Source organism: Scyliorhinus canicula, chromosome 19, assembly GCF_902713615.1.
Source record: "Scyliorhinus canicula chromosome 19, sScyCan1.1, whole genome shotgun sequence".
NCBI classification, from domain to species: Eukaryota; Metazoa; Chordata; class Chondrichthyes; order Carcharhiniformes; family Scyliorhinidae; genus Scyliorhinus; species Scyliorhinus canicula.
In genome coordinates, this window is record NC_052164.1 from 105,441,927 (window position 1) to 105,462,314 (window position 20,388).

Sequence of the window (20,388 nt, forward strand, 5' to 3'; positions counted from 1 at the left end):
AAGCATTTGATCATCTCATATTTCCTTTTGTGACGTGCTGAGCTGTGGGACACACAGACTCCTGTGGAACATTGGCCATGACTTACTGCTACAGGTTTGGTGGATAATTCTCTTTATTTTCAGTGAGTGGTCAATGCTGGCAAAGCTGTTTAAATAAGCCAAACTGCCTTGGGACGTCTCCTTGAATACTGTTCCCCTCACATTATAGCTGATATAAATCTCTCTGGATCGACAAATCCCTCACGTGACCATTCATCTCTTATTATCTCGTGCTTCTATTTGTATCTTTCAGACAGATAGTTAAACTGGATGTATTGAAGCAGCAACCAGCTGTGTCAGTACTAGACACACTCCTGGAGGAGATAGTCAGTGAGCTGACCTTGGGATTGATCCGAACGGTTGTTGAGGAGCTGGTCAGCAATCACCTGACCACCGCAGCCATCACCGAATCTCTGACAGAAGTAATGGCGGAGACGATTGAGCCAATGGTGGCACAGCTTGTGGGTGTCACTGAATAACATTGTTAGAGATTATTGCATTTCCTGTTTAAATTGTAATTCTTCACACAATGATACCTTGATTTGTCCTGAATGATGGTGTGTAAGAATCATTGACAGCCAAGCAACATGTTGAATAAGTGAGTTTGGTCTCGCTTGTACGACACTGTCACAATGATACCCGGGATATTTCCCCCATACACATTCAGTGTGCATGTTAAAGGTAGCAGCAAACTTTGAGCATTATCCGAGGATCAGCTTCATTAAGCATAAATCCATGGTTCATGAGCCTGTTCAAAGAAAAATTTGCAATTATATATGAACAATTGCTCGACAGTTATATATCCCAAAACACTTTTGAGCTAATGAAGTGCAGTCGTTGTTCCAATAGCGAGAAATGCAGCAGCCAATTTGCACAGTATAGCATGGTTTCACAAACAATGAGACGTTTATGCATGAGAGAGCAATATTGGCCAGAACTCCCTGTTGTTTTTCACATAATGTCATGGGATTGCCTCCATTAACGTCCCATCTAAAGTATGGCTCCACCAGCAATGCAGCACCCCATCAATATTGCACCATATATACTTACTGGGTGCGATTTTCAGCCGCAATCACCGGCAGAGAGAAGGGCGACACAGGCCAAAAAAATGGATAGAATTGGGAAAAACAATTCTCTCCGGAGAGAACACGTTTTCACGATTTTCCTCTACCCTCGTCGGTGGGAACCTCATTTAAATAGATTTTAATCACTTTGAGAATTAATGGGCGTCCCCACCACATGATCCCCCTCACTAAATATCCATGCCTCACCAACTTTATGTCACGGTTCGAGATCCGGAGAGAAAAATGGTCTGTGCAAGTGGAGAACTACACACTAGTTTTAGTCTGAGACTGACACTTTGCCAAATTCTGGTAAAATTCCGCACACTACGGCAAACCTTGCCAACCGCGACCTACGCTGACTGACCTTAGCGATACACATCACGTTTTCTTCCCTTTAATGTGAAAGGGGAGCCTGCTTGATTCTCACAATCTCATTCCAATCAAGTTCAAAGCAAGAACGAGCAATGCGCAAATCAGGTGTAGAGTTCAGCCAGTTCCTTTGTGCCGTCTTCATCTCTGTGGGAACGGAAAATCCAACTTTGTACATGTAGGTCGCCATGAATAATAATAATCTTTATTAGTGTCACAAGTAGGCTTATATTATCACTGCAATGAAGTTACTGTGAAAATCTCCTAGTCGCTACCGACGCCCGGGTATAGAGAAGGAGAATTCAGAATGTCCAATTCAAGCATATCTTTGGGAAGGGCTATAGCAACAAAATACTTATTTTACTCAACACTGGATACTCCTGGGAGATGCTACTCCAGAATGCTGACAGTCTCATGGGCTTTTGCTGTGTTTTTTATTGTGTGTCACAGGTCAGCTACAGCAGCTTAGGCTTTTCATTTGGAATCAGCTGTAAATTAATAACTGACTCTGGGGACTCAACCACAAAAATAATTTTTCACCCACCACTTCACTTTCAAAATCTGAAATTGCCTCTCCTTTGCAAATACTTCCCTGCGTATAACACACAGGCTCTACATCTTTATCAGCATTGGCACATCTGACAAACCATACCTCAATAAATCACTGGATAAAAGCAAATTATTGCGGATGCTGGAATCTGAAACAAAATAGAAAATGCTGGAAAATCTCAGCAAGTCTGTCAGCATCTGTAGGGAGAGAAAAGAACTAACGTTTCGAGTCCGATGACTCTTTGTCAAAGCTTTGACAAAGAGTCATCGGACTCGAAACACCATGACTCCATTTCTGAGTAGCTCCCTACAGATGCTGCCAGACATGCTGAGATTTTCCAGCATTTTCTCTTTCACCTGAATAAATCATCTCTGTTTTGTTCCTGAGTTAAGTTTCTCCTCTGCAGGCTGTTCACCAGAGGCCCTGGAGCTCTGTACAGAGCTAACACTAGCACTGCCTTGTCCTGCCTCAATCTCTCCCGCGATGCTCTCCAGCAGATTCAGGAGTGAGAACCTGGCCAGTAGGTACTCTGCCTATTTGTGTCTCTGGCCGTTAATAATCCACCTTTCACAGCCTTGCCGCTTGCCAGCAGGTAGAAAATGGAAGAAGCTCTCTGTGATTTGACACTAAAAGCACGTATGTACATGGCGCTTGATGTCACGTGTACATGCAGGGCACATGACTTGCCCGCTGCTGCTGCTTATGGTTGGAAGACTGCACACAACCTATTTCATTCGTATTTAAAAGCTGGTAGTGGCCGCCATTCTCAATTTAAATGTCAGTCGTGGCCATTGGGCACTTGTCCCACAATCGGGACAATCCCGGGAACGCCGTGACCGATCGCTCCGCCGCCCTCCCGACACCTGTGGGTCGCGACTCGCGACTCGCACTTTGAAAGACCCTGGGCGCGATTCTCCCAGACAGGGAGAAATCGTAAGGCTGGCGTCAAATCCGGGCGGGTTTGACGCCAGCCTCCCCCTCCCCGACCGGGAACCGATTCTGGTCCCCGGTCGGGGCTAGTATGCCGCGGTCATAAACTCCGGCATCGCGGGCTTAACGAATTTCGTTAAGCCCGCTTGCCAGAGTTTGCGCCGGCTGATGCGTCACATGACGTCAGCCGCGCATGCGCGGATTGGAAGACTCCAACCCGCGCATGCGCGGATGACATCGCGCATTTGCGCGAAACCCGCGCATGCGCGGGCTGGGATGCCCCTCAGCCGCCCCGCGAAGTGATACAGCGGGGCGGCGGAAGGACAAAGAGTGCGCGGGAATCGGACCCGCTGCCCGCGATCGGTGCCCACCGATCGCGGGCCCATGGCACCCTTGGCACGGCCGTGCCAATCGGTGCCATGGTTTTCAAAATTGGGACTTTACGGCCGTTTTTACGAACGGCCAGACCAGGTGTGTTTGCCGTTCGTAAAAACGGCCGTAAAGGGCTTGGACTTCAGCCCATCGGCCAGCTGAGAATCGCTGCTCGCCGTAAAAAAAACGGCGGCAGCGATTCGTGTCGGGCGTGGGGGGGGGGGGGGAGAATAGCGGGAGGGCGTCAGACTAGCGTGGCCGTAAAAACTTACAAACCCCGCTATTCTCCGCACCGTCGTGAGTGCGGAGAATTGTGCCCCCTGATATTTGGTATATGTATATTTTAGTGGTGTACATGCTCATGTCTCCAGAGTGGCGCTCGAGTCAGTCACCTCTGCTTCAATGGTGAGAAGGTTACCAAGGCTGATACTTAAACATTTCCTGGCACTGTTTGCAGGAGGAGGAATTCTCCTCAGCCTCCTTCCTCCACCCAAAATTCTCAGAAACAGTAGAACTGACTGTTCATACATTGCAGCGCGTGAGATGTCGCTAATGCAGAATGGCTGCAGAGTCTTCCTACAGAATAATAGCCACTGCACTTCACAGTATATCATCGTATTGAAGCTCTTTGAAACACTGTGACTCCATTTCTGAGTAGCTTGATTCCTTGTTCACTGTGTAAATCTGTTCTGGGGTGTTCCGAAGAGTTTATAATTGTGTTTTTAACCTGACAGGTGAAAGAAGCTGTAAGTGAGGCCTTGCTAGAGGAAATCCTACAGGAAGAAATGCTGACAGAGGTAGTGGATGAGGAAATGAGGAATGTTGCAATGTTACTTCTGACTGATTACGACACTGAGATATATGAACAGCAGCAGCAGGCGGTAAGTGAGAAACCAGAGAATTGTCAGTTGATCACAATGATTGTTTGTATCACATTGAAATGACTAATGTAAAAGTATTTATAAAAACGTTATACAGAGGGCGGGGTTCTGTGATCCTGAGGCTAAGTGTTGACGCTGTCGGAAACGCCGTTGTGTGTCTCGACAGCATCAACATGGCCTCAGGATCAGCAATTCTGGCCCCTACAGAGGGCCAGCACGGCACTGGAGCGATTCACGCCGCTCCAGCTGCTGATCCTGGCGTGAACTTGGCGCCGCGGGATCCGTGCCTGCGCAGTGGCACCGGCGCCAACGCGCACATGCGCAGTGGCTTCCTTCAACACGCCGGCCCCGACGCAACATGGTGCAGGGCTCCAGGGGCCAGCGCGGAAGAAAGGAGGCCCCCAGCCAGAGAGGTCGGCCCGCTGATCAGTGGCCAGGCAACATCGGAGGCCTCCCCCGGGGTCGGACCCACCCCACGGGCCGCCCCCCTGACCCTTCCACGCCGACTTCCCACCGGCTAAGAGCAAGTGTGGACGGCGCCAGCGGGACTCGGCTTATTTACGACGGCCGCTTAGCCCATCCTGGGCTGAGAATTGGGCCAGCAGCGTAGAGCAGCCTCTGACCGGCACCACGCCAACCACGCCGGCACCAATTCTCCGCTCTGGAGAATCACGGGCCGGTGTCAGGGTGGCATGGCGCAATTCGCGCAGGTCTCGGGGATTCTCTGGCCCGGCGCGGGCTGAGAGAATCCCACCCAGTGTACTGCTACTCTGATTGTGGCCCGCAGTCAGCCTGCTTTAGCACTGGACTACACAGTTATAGTCAGCAGTTCACCAGTTTGTTTGGTATAATTTGTCACAGTATTCCCCTCCATTGACTCTTGTTGGCAAAGATGCACATGTGTGTATGGTTGTCAGGGTAAATCTGGGCCTCACTGTGGTCAAATAATTGTTCATTCCTTTCAGGCTCGTGTGAAGAATAGCCATTATAGCTGAGGCACTGTGAGCATTAGGCAATACCTGTGGCGAGAGAAATATGGTTAACTTTTAATGTTTTTGACCTTTGGTCAGAACTGGCAAAAGTTAAAAGCCTCACCAGCTTTAAGCAAGTACAGAATCAGAGAAAAGCCAGGGGTGAAGATGGGACAAAAGGGAAGGCCTTTGGTACAATGATAGACCGGGGAGTTTAAACGATAAAGGGGATGAAAGTGCAATGCAAATACGGATGCTAATGGCACAAGGAAAGAAACAGAGAAAACACATGCCGAGATTATGGTCTGAAATAATTGAACCCAGTATTGAGTTCAGGAGGCTGTAAGGAGTCCAGCTCCCTGACCATTTGTTGTCAGTGAGGCAGAATCAGACTGTTCCTTTAGAAGAGCAGCACGGTGGCACAGTGGGTAGCACTGTTGCTTCACAGCTCCAGGGTCCCAGGTTCAATTCCGGCTTGGGTCACTGTCTGCGGAGTCTGCACATTCTCCTTATGTCTGTGTGGGTTTCCTCCGGGTGCTCCGGTTTCCTCCCACAGTCCAAAGATGTGCAGGTTAGGTGGATTGGTCATGATAAATTGCCCCTTTAGTATCCAAAAAGGATAGGTGGAGATAGGGTGGACTTGTGAGCTTAGGTAGGATGATCTTTCCAAGGGCCGGTGCAGACTCGATGGGCTGAATGGCCTCTTTCTGCACTGTAAATTCTATGGAATAGGGTGGAATTAGGAGGAAAATAAAGAGATGAGAAGAGAGGATAAGTATTGAAATTATTTGATACTGACCAGGAATGACCAGGAGTGAGGAAGGAAACAGAAAGAATGGGAAGCAAGAAATCGGAGCAAAGCAATGGAGAATTAGAGATGAACTGAACCCAAAAATCAGCAGGTTTATAATCACAGTGTAACGGCCATGGTTACTCGCAGTGTTGACTCAGCCAGTGGGGGCGATTTTCCGGCTGCATTGTGTCCACTGCAAATCCCACAATGTCAGGAAAATGCTGGGGGGGCCCAGAAACCAGAGTGCCAAACACTTCACCATGTCCCAGGACTCTCCCAGAAGACATCACCAGGTTCACACTCAACGAGGGCATGAACTTGATCCATTTAAATGGATTTAAATATGCAAAATCTTCCCAATGTTCCCACTCGCCAGCGTGATGGGGGGCTGGTGGGAATCCTTACTGGTCTCCACAAACCGAGACAAGACTTTATTTTTATTTGGTTTTATTCAAAATTTTTCAATAATTTTTACAAGCCATTACAAAAAGTAAAACAACAAAAATAAAACATAACAATAAAACAGAAAACAACTTAACCATTTAACAGTTTAACCCTTTAACAAATAAGGTGGGGTATTTGCCCTTTACAAATGAAATCCATCCACCGCCCAAGCCCCCCCCCCCAACCCCCCTCTGGTTTGTTGCTGCTGCTGACCTCCACTTAACGTTCCGCGAGAAAGTCAAGGAACGGTTGCCACTGTCTGGAGAACCCCTGCAAAGACCCTCGCAAGGCAAACAATATCCTCTCTAACCTGAGAAATCCCGCCATGTCACTGACCCAGGTCTCCACACTTGGGGGCTTCGCGTCCCTCCACATTAACAAGAGCCGTCTCTGGGCTGCCAAGGAGGCAAAGGCCAAGACTTCGGCCTCTTTCGGCTCCTGCACTCCCGGATCTTCTGACACCCCAAATATCGCTGTCCCCTAGCTCGGCTTTACCTGAGTGTCCAAGACCTTGGACATAGCCTTTACAAAGCCTCTCCAAAATCCTGTCAGTGCCGGGCATGCCCAAAACATATGGACATGGTTTGCTGGGCTCCCTGAACACCTCACACACCTGTCCTCCACCCCAAAGAACTTACTCATTCTCGTCATAGTCATATGAGCCCGGTGCACCACCTTAAACTGAACCAGGCTAAGCCTGGCACAAGATGAGGAGGAATTGACCCTGCCCAGGGCGACAGCCCACAGGCCCTCATCCAGCTCCTCACCCAGCTCCTCCTCCCACTTGCCCTTCAGTTCCTCCACCGAGGCCTCCTCCGCTTCCTGCAGCTCCTGGTATATGTCCGATACCTTTCCGTCCCCTCCCCACAAGCCCGAGACCACCCTGTCCTGTATCCTCCGGGCCGGTAGCAGCGGAAATTCCCCCACCTGCTTCCTCACGAAAGCTCGGACCTGCAGGTACCTAAAGGTGTTCCCCTGGGGGAGCCCAAATTTCTCCTCCAGCGCCCCCAGACTAGCAAAAGTCCCATCAATGAACAAGTCCCCCATCGTGACTGATAGAAATGAGGCTATGACAGGTGAGGACCTTGAGAGGATTGTTATCACTAAGGAGGTAGTGATGGGCAAGCTAATGGGGCTAAAGGGAGACAAGTCTCCTGGCCCTGATGGAATGCATCCCAGAGTGCTAAAAGAGATGGCTAGGGAAATTGCAAATGCACTAGTGATAATTTACCGAAATTCACTAGACTCTGGGGTGATCCCGGTGGATTGGAAATTAGCAACCGTGACACCACTGTTTAAAAAAGGAGGTAGGCAGAAAGCAGGAAATTATAGGCCAGTGAGTTTGACTTCGGTAATAGGAAAGATGCTGGAATCTATCATCAAGGAAGAAATAGCGAGGCACCTGGATAGAAATTGTCTCATTGGGCAGACGCAGCATGGGTTCATAAAGGGCAGGTCGTGCCTAACTAATTTAGTGGAATTTTTTGAGGACATTACCAGTGCAGTAGATAACGGGGAGCCAATGGATGTGGTATGTCTGGATTTCCAGAAAGCCTTTGGCAAGGTGCCACACAAAAGGTTGCTGCATAAGATAAAGATGTTGCATGGATAGAGGATTGGTTAATTAATAGAAAACAAAGAATGGGGATTAATGGGTGTTTCTCTGGTTGGCAATCAGTAGCTAGTGGTGTCCCTCAGGGATCAGTGTTGGGCCCGCAATTGTTCACAATTTACATAGATGATTTGGAGTTGGGGACCAAGGGCAATGTGTCCAAGTTTGCAGATGACACTAAGATGAGTGGTAAAGCGAAAAGTGCAGAGGATACTGGAAGTCTGCAGAGGGATTTGAATAGTTTAAGTGAATGGGCTAGGGTCTGGCAGATGGAATACAATGTTGACAAATGTGAGGTTATCCATTTTGGTAGGAATAACAGCAAAAGGGATTATTATTTAAATGATAAAATATTAAAACATGCTGCTGTGCAGAGAGACCTGGGTGTGCTAGTGCATGAGTCGCAAAAAGTTGGTTTACAGGTGCAACAGGTGATTAAGAAGGCGAATGGAATTTTGTCCTTCATTGCTAGAGGGATGGAGTTTAAGACTAGGGAGGTTATGTTGCAATTGTATAAGGTGTTAGTGAGGCCACACCTGGAGTATTGTGTTCAGTTTTGGTCTCCTTACTTGAGAAAGGACGTACTGGCGCTGGAGGGTGTGCAGAGGAGATTCACTAGGTTAATCCCAGAGCTGAAAGGGTTGGATTACGAGGAGAGGTTGAGTAGACTGGGACTGTACTCGTTGGAATTTAGAAGGATGAGGGTGGATCTTATAGACACATGTAAAATTATGAAGGGAATAGATAGGATAGATGCGGGCAGGTTGTTTCCACTGGCGGGTGAAAGCAGAACTAGGGGGCATAGCCTCAAAATAAGGGGAAGTAGATTTAGGACTGAGTTTAGGAGGACCTTCTTCACCCAAAGGGTTGTGAATCTATGGAATTCCTTGCCCAGTGAAGCAGTTGAGGCTCCCTCATTAAATGTTTTTAAGTAAACATAGATAGTTTTTTGAAGAATAAAGGGATTAAGGGTTTAGGGGCGCGATTCTCCCAGACAGGGAGAAATCGTAAGGCTGGCGTCAAATCCGGGCGGGTTTGACGCCAGCTTCCCCCTCCCCGACCGGGAACCGATTCTGGTCCCCGGTCGGGGCTAGTATGCCGCGGCCGTGAACTCCGGCATCGCGGGCTTAACGAAATTCGTTAAGCCCGCTTGCCAGAGTTTGCGCCGGCTGACGCGTCACATGACGTCAGCCGCGCATGCGCGGATTGGAAAACTCCAACCCGTGCATGCGCGGATGACGTCATCGCGCATTTGCGCGAAACCCGCGCATGCGCGGGCCGGGATGCCCCTCAGCCGCCCCGCGAAGTGATACAGCGGGGCGGCGGAAGGACAAAGAGTGCGCGGGAATCGGACCCGCTGCCCGTGATCGGTGCCCACCGATCGCGGGCCCATGGCACCCTTGGCACGGCCGTGGTACTGCCGTGCCAATCGGTGCCATGGTTGGCAAGGTCGGGACTTTACGGCCGTTTTTACGAACGGCCAGACCAGGTGTGTTTGCCGTTCGTAAAAACGGCCGTAAAGGGCTTGGAACTCGGCCCATCGGCCAGCTGAGAATCGCTGCTCGCCGTAAAAAAAACGGCGGCAGCGATTCGTATCGGGAGTCGGGCGTGGGGGGGGGGGAGAATAGCGGGAGGGCGTCGGACTAGCGTGGCCGTAAAAATTTACGAACCCCGCTATTCTCCGCACCGTCGTGAGTGCGGACAATTGCGCCCATGGTGTTCGGGCCGGAAAGTGGAGCTGAGCCCACAAAAGATCAGCCATGATCTCAGTGAATGGCGGAACAGGCTCGAGGGGCCAGATGGCCGACTCCTGCTCCTAGTTCTTATGTTCTTATGTTTTGATACCCGCCCTGTGTCAACTTAGGAACCCCCCCCCCCCCCCCCCCCCCCCCCCTCCCGCCCCCCCTGTCTATTCTACCGGGAACGAACCTGTGATTATTCCATATCTGGGCCTAGACTGAAGCCTCTATCTCCCCCCTGTGCCATCTCCACTGCCCCCAGATCCTCAATGTCGCCACCACCATTGGGCTCGTGGTATACCGCGGCATCGGTGCCGTTATTAGTGCCCCCAAGCTAGTATCTTTACAAGACTCTGTTTCCACGCCGCCCTCTCCCTCCACTACCCATTTCCGAATCATGGATAAAATCGCTGCCCAGTAATAGCTGCAAAAGTTTGCCAGCTTGAGCTTGTGCAGGGCATCCCAGCTCTTATCCACCTGTAAGCCCAAGTAGCGAAAGCTACTCTCCACCATCTTAAGCGGGAGCTGTCCCAGTCTCTTTTCCTGGCCCCTCGCCTGTATCACAAAAAGCTCACTTTTCCCAACATTCAGCTTATACCCCGAAAAGTCTCCAAAATCCCGAAGAATCTGCATGACCTCCCCCAGCCCCTCCACTGGATCTGCAATATACAGGAGCAGGTCATCTGCATACAGTGAAACACGATGCTCCCCCCCAACCAGCCCCCTCCAGTTTCTGGACTCCCTCAACGCCATGGCCAGCGGCGCAATTTCCAGGGCAAACAGCAGGGGGCACCCCTGCCTCGTTCCTCGATGTAGCCTAAAGTACCCTGACCACAGCCGGTTCGTCGACACACTCGCTACCGGGGCCCGATACAACAATTTAACCCACCCTATAAATTCCTCTCCAAACCCAAATCTGCCTCACACTTCCCACAGGTACTCTCACTCCACCCGATCAAAGGCTTTTTCCGTGTCCATTGCCGCCACCACTTCTACATCCCCCCCGTCCGAGGGCATCATAATCACATTCAGGAGCCTCCGCACATTCGTATTCAACTGTCTGCCCTTCACAAACCCCGTCTGATCCTCATTGATCACTCTCGGGACACAGTCCTCAATCCTCTTGGCCAAAACCTTGGCCAACAGCTTTGCATCCACATTAAGGAGCAAAATCGGCCTATAGGAGCCACATTGCAACAAGATCAGAGTCTGCAACATCGTCGGGAGAAGGGCTCCCTTTTCCTTAGCCTCATTGAAAGTCCTCAACAGCAGCGGACCCAGCAGCTCCGAGAATTTCCTATAAAACTCTACAGGATACCCATCCAGACCCGAAGCCTTGCCCGTCTGCATACCCTCTAGACCCTTAAAAAGTTCCTCCATCTCGATTGGGGCCCCCAATCCCTCTACTCGTCCCTCCTCCACCTGTGGAAACCTAAGTTAGTCCAGGAACTGCCTCATCCCCTCCCCTCCTCCCCCTCCCCCCCGGGGGGCTCTGACTCGTACAGTTTGCCATAAAAGTCCTTGAAGACCTCATTAATCCTTACCGAGCACAGCACCGTGTTACCCCCCCCCCCCCCCCCCCCCCCCCCTCCTCTAATTCCAACAGCTTGATGGCCATGCCAGGGGGCTTAGAAGCCATACTAGCCCCTGGCTGGTTGGGGTCATGGCCAGGTTGGCACTGGAGCTGCTGCTGTGTTTAGGCCCCGCCCCTCAGTACCAGCCAGTGCAAAACGTGCGTGCCTCCAAAAAAAAAAGTACGGGAAGATCGCAGTCACATTCGTTTTCACGGCTGAAATGACAGTTTTGGTTACTTTGTGGGAGAATTCCGTCCAGTATTTGTGGGGTCAGTGCTGGAGGATCTATTTTAAATAAACTGTTTGGGTTCCTATGCCATTAGTGGATGATTGTCAGGGGTGCTGCTATTAGACAGTGGCCGCAGCAGTCGATGGCGCCCGGTCAGTAGGGGGTGAGGTGATTTCAGCCCTTTCATCTCTTTTTCTGAAAGGCACACTGCAAATCTGGAGAACTCTCTTCCAATGGCTGCCAATGCTGAGGGTCTGCCTTCCAATGGCTGCCAATGCTGAGGGTCTCCCTTCCAATGGCTGCCAATGCTGGGGGTCTCCCTTCCAATGGCTGCCAATGCTGAGGGTCTCCCTTCCAATGGCTGCCAATGTTGGGGGTCTCCCTTCCAATGGCTGCCAATGCTGAGGGTCTGCCTTCCAATGGCTGCCAATGCTGAGGGTCTCCCTTCCAATGGCTGCCAATGCTGGGGGTCTCCCTTCCAATGGCTGCCAATGCTGAGGGTCTCCCTTCCAATGGCTGCCAATGCTGGGGGTCTCCCTTCCAATGGCTGCCAATGCTGAGGGTCTCCCTTCCAATGGTTGCCAATGCTGAGGGTCCGTTGATAATTGTAAAGTTGCCATAGTCCCAAATGAACTCAGGCTGTTTTCCCTTTGAGGGGGGGAGAGCTGACTGCTGGTCATTTAACCTGAATATCGCCACACCTCAGGCGAGGGGTAAGTTTGAGAAGGCGGGTTTTTCATGATCAACCCATCCGGCACGGGAATTGAACCTGTGCTGTTGGTTTTTCTCTGCAACACAAACCAGCCCCCCAGCCAACTGAGCTAACGGGATGGAGGAATACAAGAATTACTCTGAAAATCTTCAGGGGTCCAGGCCAACATCCAGTTGGGCCCTCCTCAGGTTATGTGAATATGACCTGTGGTTTATTGATAGCGAGCATTTGAACTCTGTTCGGTACAGCCTGAAGAAACTGGAAAGGTGTTGTTGAATTGTAATTGGCTTTGGCTGGGGAAGGACAATCTCTACAAAGGAGTTGGTGGGATCTGTCAAATTGTGAGATCAAGGTCCATTAGTAGTTTACAGTAATTAATAACACAAGCACTTTGGAGCCTAATAATTAACATATATTTTCATGCAGGTCAGGACATATGCCAGCAAGCGACTGATTGACATGTTCCTCCTGGAGAAGCTGGTGAAGATTATAGGAAGCCAAGGGAGAGCATTCTCTGAAAAGATTGAGATGGACAGGCTATTAGACAGTGAGTCATTCTACTCTGTGTATCCATGCACTGAGCAACGTGTACAGTTTGCTCAGCACAGGACTTGCTTCTCGTCACACACACACACAAAGTCAATGGTTACCCAAGAAAGGAGGAGGAGGAAAATCCATGAGTTCATCAAACCTCCCTTAGCCGATCTTCAAGCTGCCAATTAAGCAACTTTTGCAAAATCCCAAGAAGACTGGTGCGATTCAAATGTTTCAGTGAGTGAAAAGGAAGAGAGAATCTGAAAGAAATGGGGGTGATTCCATTGAAACAAATGCAGATTGGGACAGAGTCTGTGTATGCTTGTGCAACTTAGTGTTCAAAATAAACACAACTTAGTGTTCAAAATTGCCCCAGAATTGGAGAATCCAGCCCCTTGTCTTTAAAATTAGGGGTGAATTCCATTTCTGCAGTTGGGTGATTCTGTGTGTTCTAACTGCATTTGGCGTTGGCTCAGGACTACATGAGAAATAGGAGCAGATCATTTGGTCTCTCGAGCCTGCTACCGTTCAATACAATCACGACAGTGGCCTTAATTCCACTTTCCAACCATCCCCACAACCCGTGGCTCCCTTGTGACTGTGTTGATGTGGAAGTTGAACCTACAGCACACTGACGGAGAAATGAGACTGCAACTCACTGATCCACAACTGATACCAGGTGGATTCTCAAGGACGTTTGCGATGAATGTTTGATTCATTTCAGTGCCAATTTCTAACTCCAAACATACTCAACATTTCCTTTTGTAGGTTGGATGCTCGATGTCCTGTTGGGGCAATACCTTAACATTACAAAACACAACAATTTAACTGTTGAAAATGTGGCTCTGAGGGATTACCACACCAAGGCTTTTACCAACGTGGTGAGTGCAAATTTCATACTATTAATTCCCATTATTTCCTGTTTGGCTCTCCTGCCTCCAGGCTGACTGCAAGGGGCAGCAGAGTGGTTAGCACTACTGCATCAGTGCCAGTGTCCCAGGTTCGATTCCCGGCTTGGGTCACTGTGTGAAGTCTGCACGTCCTCCCCGTGTCTGCGTGGGTTTCCTCCGGGTGCCTCCCACAGTCCAAAGATGTGCAGGTTAGGTGTTTTGACCCTTATTGTCCAAAAGGTTAGGTGGAGTTACGGGGATAGGGTGGGGGCATGGGCATAGGTCGGTGCTGTTTCAGAGGGTCAGTGCAAACTCAATGTGTCGAATAGCCTCCTCCTGCACTGTAGGGTCTCTGTGATTCTAAGACGGTGTTTTTCTCTCCGTAATTCATTTTTTACATCTGTGACTTCTGCATTTCCCAAGTGAGCGATTTTAAGACCTTGCAATTTCAAGTGCTTGCATCGCAACATCCAACAAAAAGATTTCACTGCACGGTTCCCATCAAACACTCCCAGGACAGGTACAGCACGGGGTTAGATACAGAGTAAAGCTCCCTCTACACTGTCCCCATCAAACACTCCCAGGACAGGTACTGCACGGGGTTAGATACAGAGTAAAGCTCCCTCTACACTGTTCCCATCAAACACTCCCAGGGCAGGTACAGCACGGGGTTAGATACAGAGTAAAGCTCCCTCTACACTGTCCCCATCAAACACTTCCAGGACAGGTACAGCACGGGGTTAGATACAGAGTACAGCTCCCTCTACACTGTCCCCATCAAACATTCCCAGGACAGGTACAGCACGGGGTTAGATACAGAGTAAAGCTCCCTCTACACTGTCCCCATCAAACACTCCCAGGGCAGGTACAGCACGGGGTTAGATACACAGTAAAGCTCCCTCTACACTGTCCCCATCAAACACTCCCAGGACAGGTACTGCACGGGGTTAGATACAGAGTAAAGCTCCCTCTACACTGTCCCCATCAAACACTCCCAGGACAGGTACAGCACGGGGTTAGATACAGAGTAAAGCTTCCTCTACACTGTCCCCATCAAACACTCCCAGGACAGGTACAGCACGGGGTTAGATACAGAGTAAAGCTCCCTCTACACTATCCCCATCAAACACTCCCAGGGCAGGTACAGCATGGGGTTAGATACAGAGTAAAGCTCCCTCTGGTTTGTTCCATCAATCCAGTTCAACGCCTAGCCGAAGTACAGCTCATACTGCCCAAGGTCTGTATCAATTTGAATATCATTTTGACTGTCCTTTTAAGTGAGATTGAGATATGATGTTACGGTGCTGGCGTCGTGGGATTGTCACTGACTCGTAATCTCAAAATGTTCGGGTCCAAATCCTGCCACAACAGGTCATGAAATTCAAATTATTTTATTTTTTTTTAATTTAGAAAACCCAATTATTGTTTTTCCTATTAAGGGGTAATTTAGTGTGGCCAACTCACCTACCCAGCACATCTTTGAGTTGTGGGGTTGAGACTTACGCAGGCACGGGAAGAATGTGCAAACTCCACACGGACAGCGACCCGTGGCCGGAATCGAACCCGGGTCCTCGGCGCTGTGAGGCAGCAGTGCTAACCACTGTGACACCGTGCTGCCCTGATGAAATTTGAATGCAAGAAAAATCTATAATTAAAAGGATGCCCAAAAACCATTGTTTCACCAGTGTGTTTTTGGGAGTGAAACCTGCTGTCCTTACCTGGTCAGGTCTCTTACTCCAGATCTACTGCAACGTGGTTCACTCTTAACCATTTCATTCATGAACAATTCGGGTTGGACAATGCCTGCATCCCATGAATGAATGAAAAAAGGAAGACATTTTGTGCTGCGTGTCCATTAAGAATTAACTGATTAACATAAAACATAGTTACATAGTTTTACAATCCCATCTGGTGTGACTGCTGGACAGTCAGATCCCAGATTGACTCAATAGATTTTAATTTTAATTTTTGTTTAGTGATGTGGATGAATAGAGTCACAGGACGGCCAATTTATTTTCAACTGTTAAACAATAAAAGAGCAACTATAATACACTCATCCCAGCTATATAATCCCAGACACATACAGATTTGTGAGGATAACACAAAGTACAACATCTTCTCTGTCAATGTTCTCAGTAAGTACACAGTCCATGTAAACCAATAGGTGAGTTGTGGTCAGATACATTGCATTATGAAACCGATGACACACTAAACAATATCTGTGGATTTCTCATCAAATCCCCAGGTGCTTGTCACACTGAGTCAACTGGTGTCACTGGAATCTAACTTTCCCACAAGGATTTTCAAGCTCCACTCTCAAAGGACACACTCTGGATTCTTCTCCCAAAATACACTTTCTCTTTGATGCCTTCACCAAGATTCTATATCCAGGATTTCAACCTCTCCTTTCAGTATTCCTCGGGCCAGGATCACCGTGTGCATTCAATCTGCCATGCGATCTCTCAGGTAGCCGGCCACACCACCAGAGCACCACTGCTTCACAGGCTTTATTAAGATGTCATCAAATGTTTGATCACTTCAGATATCTGGGGCGAAATTCTCCGACCCCACGCAGGGTCGGAGAATCGCCCGGGGCCGCCGAAAATCCCGTCCCCGCCGTGGCAGAAATTCTCCGCCACCCGGGAATTGGCGGGGGCGGGAATCGCGCCACGCCGCGGCGAGCCCCCTGCGGCGATTCTCCGGCCCGCGATGGGCCGAAGTCCCGCCGCTGACGGGCCTCTTCCGCCGCCGTGGTTTCAACCACCTCTGGTGGTGGCGGGATCGACAGCGCGAGCGGGCCCCCGGGGTCCGGGGGGAGGGGGGGGGGGGGGGGGCGCAGGACGATCGGACCCCGGGGTGTGCCCCACGGTGGCCAGGCCCGCGATCGGGCCAGTGGCGTGGGGGCACTCTTTCTCTTCCGCCGCCGCCACGGCCTACACCAGCGCGCATGCACGGGTGGTGATGTCATGCGTGAACCGGCGAAGGCCTTTCGGCCAGCGGCGGGCGTCAAAGGCTGCTCAAAGGAGAATTCCGCACCTTTGGGGAGGCCCGATGCCGGAGTGGTTGGCACCACTCCGCTTAGCCGGGACCCCCCCACCCCGCCGGGTAGGGGAGAATCCCGCCCCTGACTTCTCATCTTGCAGAATTTAAATCTGATACCTCTGTAACTCAGGGCTCCTTCCCTATTATTTACTTGACTTCACCAAAAACAACCTTGTTCAACTTCTTGTTCTTTGTTCCTCTCATTTAACTGTGTTCCTGAAACATACTTTTGTCCCGACATCCTGCTTTCTGTCACTTTCTTTTGTTCTTTTGGGTGATCTGCCCTCTGCAGGTCCCTTGTCCCATGTCCAGCTTCTTCTGGCAGTCGCATACAAATAACTTCAAAGTTCTTTCTATCTTGGATGGACCCTGATTGCTAAGCAACAGCCTGGTATTTCTTTAAACTTTATTTGCTTTTACGCATAAACTCTCATTATCATGCAGGTATCTGAAACAACCTGAAGTCACTAACCTTTTAAAATTTAGAAACACCAAATGAATTTACTTCAAGCTATATTTTCTTTCTAAAACCTAAATATAAATTACTTAAAATGCCCTAATAATTGGACATTAAGAAATAGCATGCAGATATATTTATCCTACTTGGGCACTGCTAGCTGGAAGGCTAGTATCTACTGGCAGTCCCCGTCTATCTGATTCTTCCCACTTCCTTTCCTTCATTTAAGGAATCATTCAGAATTCCAAGCGGAATGATGGAGAGATGAGGTATTCACGGTAAAATGCAAGTCTCGCCCCATACGTCCACAGCTGGGTAGATCTGGTTGAATTAACAGTGACAGTTTTCTCTCTCCTGCAGGTGCTGGATGTCATCTTGATGGAGATGAGTGAATACATGGATGAAGACTTGGCTGACCTCTTCCAGTATGAGCGACAAATGGAGCAAACAAATTTAATTGTGGATTAGCGGTTTTGAGTGACTGGGATTGTGGATATCAGAGTAACTGAGGCCGGGGATATCGGAGTGACTGAGGCCGGGGATATCGGAGTGACTGAGGCCGGGGATATCGGAGTGACTGAGGCCGGGGATATCGGAGTGACTGAGGCCGGGGATATCGGAGTGACTGAGGCCGGGGATATCAGTGACTGAGGCCGGGGATATCGGAGTGACTGAGGCCGGGGATATCGGAGTGACTGAGGCCGGGGATATCGGAGTGACTGAGGCCGGGGATATCAGTGACTGAGGCCGGGGATATCGGAGTGATTGAGGCCGGGGATATCGGAGTGACTGAGGCCGGGGATATCGGAGTGACTGAGGCCGGGGATATCGGAGTGACTGAGGCCGGGGATATCGGAGTGACTGAGGCCGGGGATATCGGAGTGACTGAGGCCGGAGATATCGGAGTGACTGAGGCCGGGGATATCGGAGTGACTGAGGCCGGGGATATCGGAGTGACTGAGGCCGGGGATATCAGTGACTGAGGCCGGGGATATCGGAGTGACTGAGGCCGGGGATATCGGAGTGACTGAGGCCGGGGATATCGGAGTGACTGAGGCCGGGGATATCGGAGTGACTGAGGCCGGGGATATCAGTGACTGAGGCCGGGGATATCGGAGTGACTGAGGCCGGGGATATCGGAGTGACTGAGGCCGGGGATATCGGAGTGACTGAGGCCGGGGATATCGGAGTGACTGAGGCCGGGGATATCAGTGACTGAGGCCGGGGATATCGGAGTGACTGAGGCCGGGGATATCGGAGTGACTGAGGCCGGGGATATCGGAGTGACTGAGGCCGGGGATATCGGAGTGACTGAGGCCGGGGATATCAGTGACTGAGGCCGGGGATATCGGAGTGACTGAGGCCGGGGATATCGGAGTGACTGAGGCCGGGGATATCGGAGTGACTGAGGCCGGGGATATCGGAGTGACTGAGGCCGGGGATATCGGAGTGACTGAGGCCGGGGATATCGGAGTGACTGAGGCCGGGGATATCAGTGACTGAGGCCGGGGATATCGGAGTGACTGAGGCCGGGGATATCGGAGTGATTGAGGCCGGGGATATCGGAGTGACTGAGGCCGGGGATATCGGAGTGACTGAGGCCGGGGATATCGGAGTGACTGAGGCCGGGGATATCGGAGTGACTGAGGCCGGGGATATCGGAGTGACTGAGGCCGGAGATATCGGAGTGACTGAGGCCGGGGATATCGGAGTGACTGAGGCCGGGGATATCGGAGTGACTGAGGCCGGGGATATCGGAGTGACTGAGGCCGGGGATATCGGAGTGACTGAGGCCGGGGATATCAGAGTAACTGAGGCCGGGGATATCAGTGACTGAGGCCGGGGATATCGGAGTGACTGAGGCCGGGGATATCGGAGTGACTGAGGCCGGGGATATCGGAGTGACTGAGGCCGGGGATATCGGAGTGACTGAGGCCGGGGATATCGGAGTGACTGAGGCCGGGGATATCGGAGTGACTGAGGCCGGGGATATCGGAGTGACTGAGGCCGGGGATATCGGAGTGACTGAGGCCGGGGATATCAGTGACTGAGGCCGGGGATATCGGAGTGACTGAGGCCGGGGATATCGGAGTGACTGAGGCCGGGGATATCGGAGTGACTGAGGCCGGGGATATCGGAGTGACTGAGGCCGGGGATATCAGTGACTGAGGCCGGGGATATCGGAGTGACTGAGGCCGGGGATATCGGAGTGATTGAGGCCGGGGATATCGGAGTGACTGAGGCCGGGGATATCGGAGTGACTGAGGCCGGGGATATCGGAGTGACTGAGGCCGGGGATATCGGAGTGACTGAGGCCGGGGATATCGGAGTGACTGAGGCCGGAGATATCGGAGTGACTGAGGCCGGGGATATCGGAGTGACTGAGGCCGGGGATATCGGAGTGACTGAGGCCGGGGATATCGGAGTGACTGAGGCCGGGGATATCGGAGTGACTGAGGCCGGGGATATCAGAGTAACTGAGGCCGGGGATATCAGTGACTGAGGCCGGGGATATCGGAGTGACTGAGGCCGGGGATATCGGAGTGACTGAGGCCGGGGATATCGGAGTGACTGAGGCCGGGGATATCGGAGTGACTGAGGCCGGGGATATCGGAGTGACTGAGGCCAGGGATATCTGAGTGACTGAGGCCGGGGATATCGGAGTGACTGAGGCCAGGGATATCTGATAGAAATGAGGCTATGACAGGTGAGGACCTTGAGAGGATTGTTATCACTAAGGAGGTAGTGATGGGCAAGCTAATGGGGCTAAAGGGAGACAAGTCTCCTGGCCCTGATGGAATGCATCCCAGAGTGCTAAAAGAGATGGCTAGGGAAATTGCAGATGCACTAGTGATAATTTACCGAAATTCACTAGACTCTGGGGTGGTCCCGGTGGATTGGAAATTAGCAAACGTGACGCCACTGTTTAAAAAAGGAGGTAGGCAGAAAGCAGGAAATTATAGGCCAGTGAGTTTGACTTCGGTAATAGGGAAGATGCTGGAATCTATCATCAAGGAAGAAATTGCGAGGCATCTGGATAGAAATTGTCCCATTGGGCAGACGCAGCATGGGTTCGTTAAAGGCAGGTCATGCTTAACTAATTTAGTGGTATTTTTTGAGGACATTACCAGTGCAGTAGATAACGGGGAGCCGATGGATGTGGTATATCTGGATTTCCAGAAAGCC

General features: G+C 50.7%; 1 protein-coding gene across 3 annotated transcripts in view; it reads left to right on the forward strand.

The window, feature by feature from the left end:
• LOC119954351 overlaps positions 1–17,760 on the forward strand; it is a 48,630-nt gene extending 30,870 nt beyond the window's left edge. For all 3 annotated transcript variants that reach the window (XM_038779526.1, XM_038779527.1, XM_038779525.1), the window contains 5 exons: positions 293–500; positions 4,059–4,205; positions 12,706–12,826; positions 13,582–13,694; positions 17,563–17,760. In XM_038779526.1, coding sequence (XP_038635454.1) covers positions 293–500; positions 4,059–4,205; positions 12,706–12,826; positions 13,582–13,694; positions 17,563–17,670 — 697 coding nt within the window. In that variant the 3' untranslated portion in view covers positions 17,671–17,760. The remainder of the gene's footprint in view (positions 1–292; positions 501–4,058; positions 4,206–12,705; positions 12,827–13,581; positions 13,695–17,562) is intronic.
• The last annotated feature ends 2,628 nt before the right edge of the window (positions 17,761–20,388 follow it).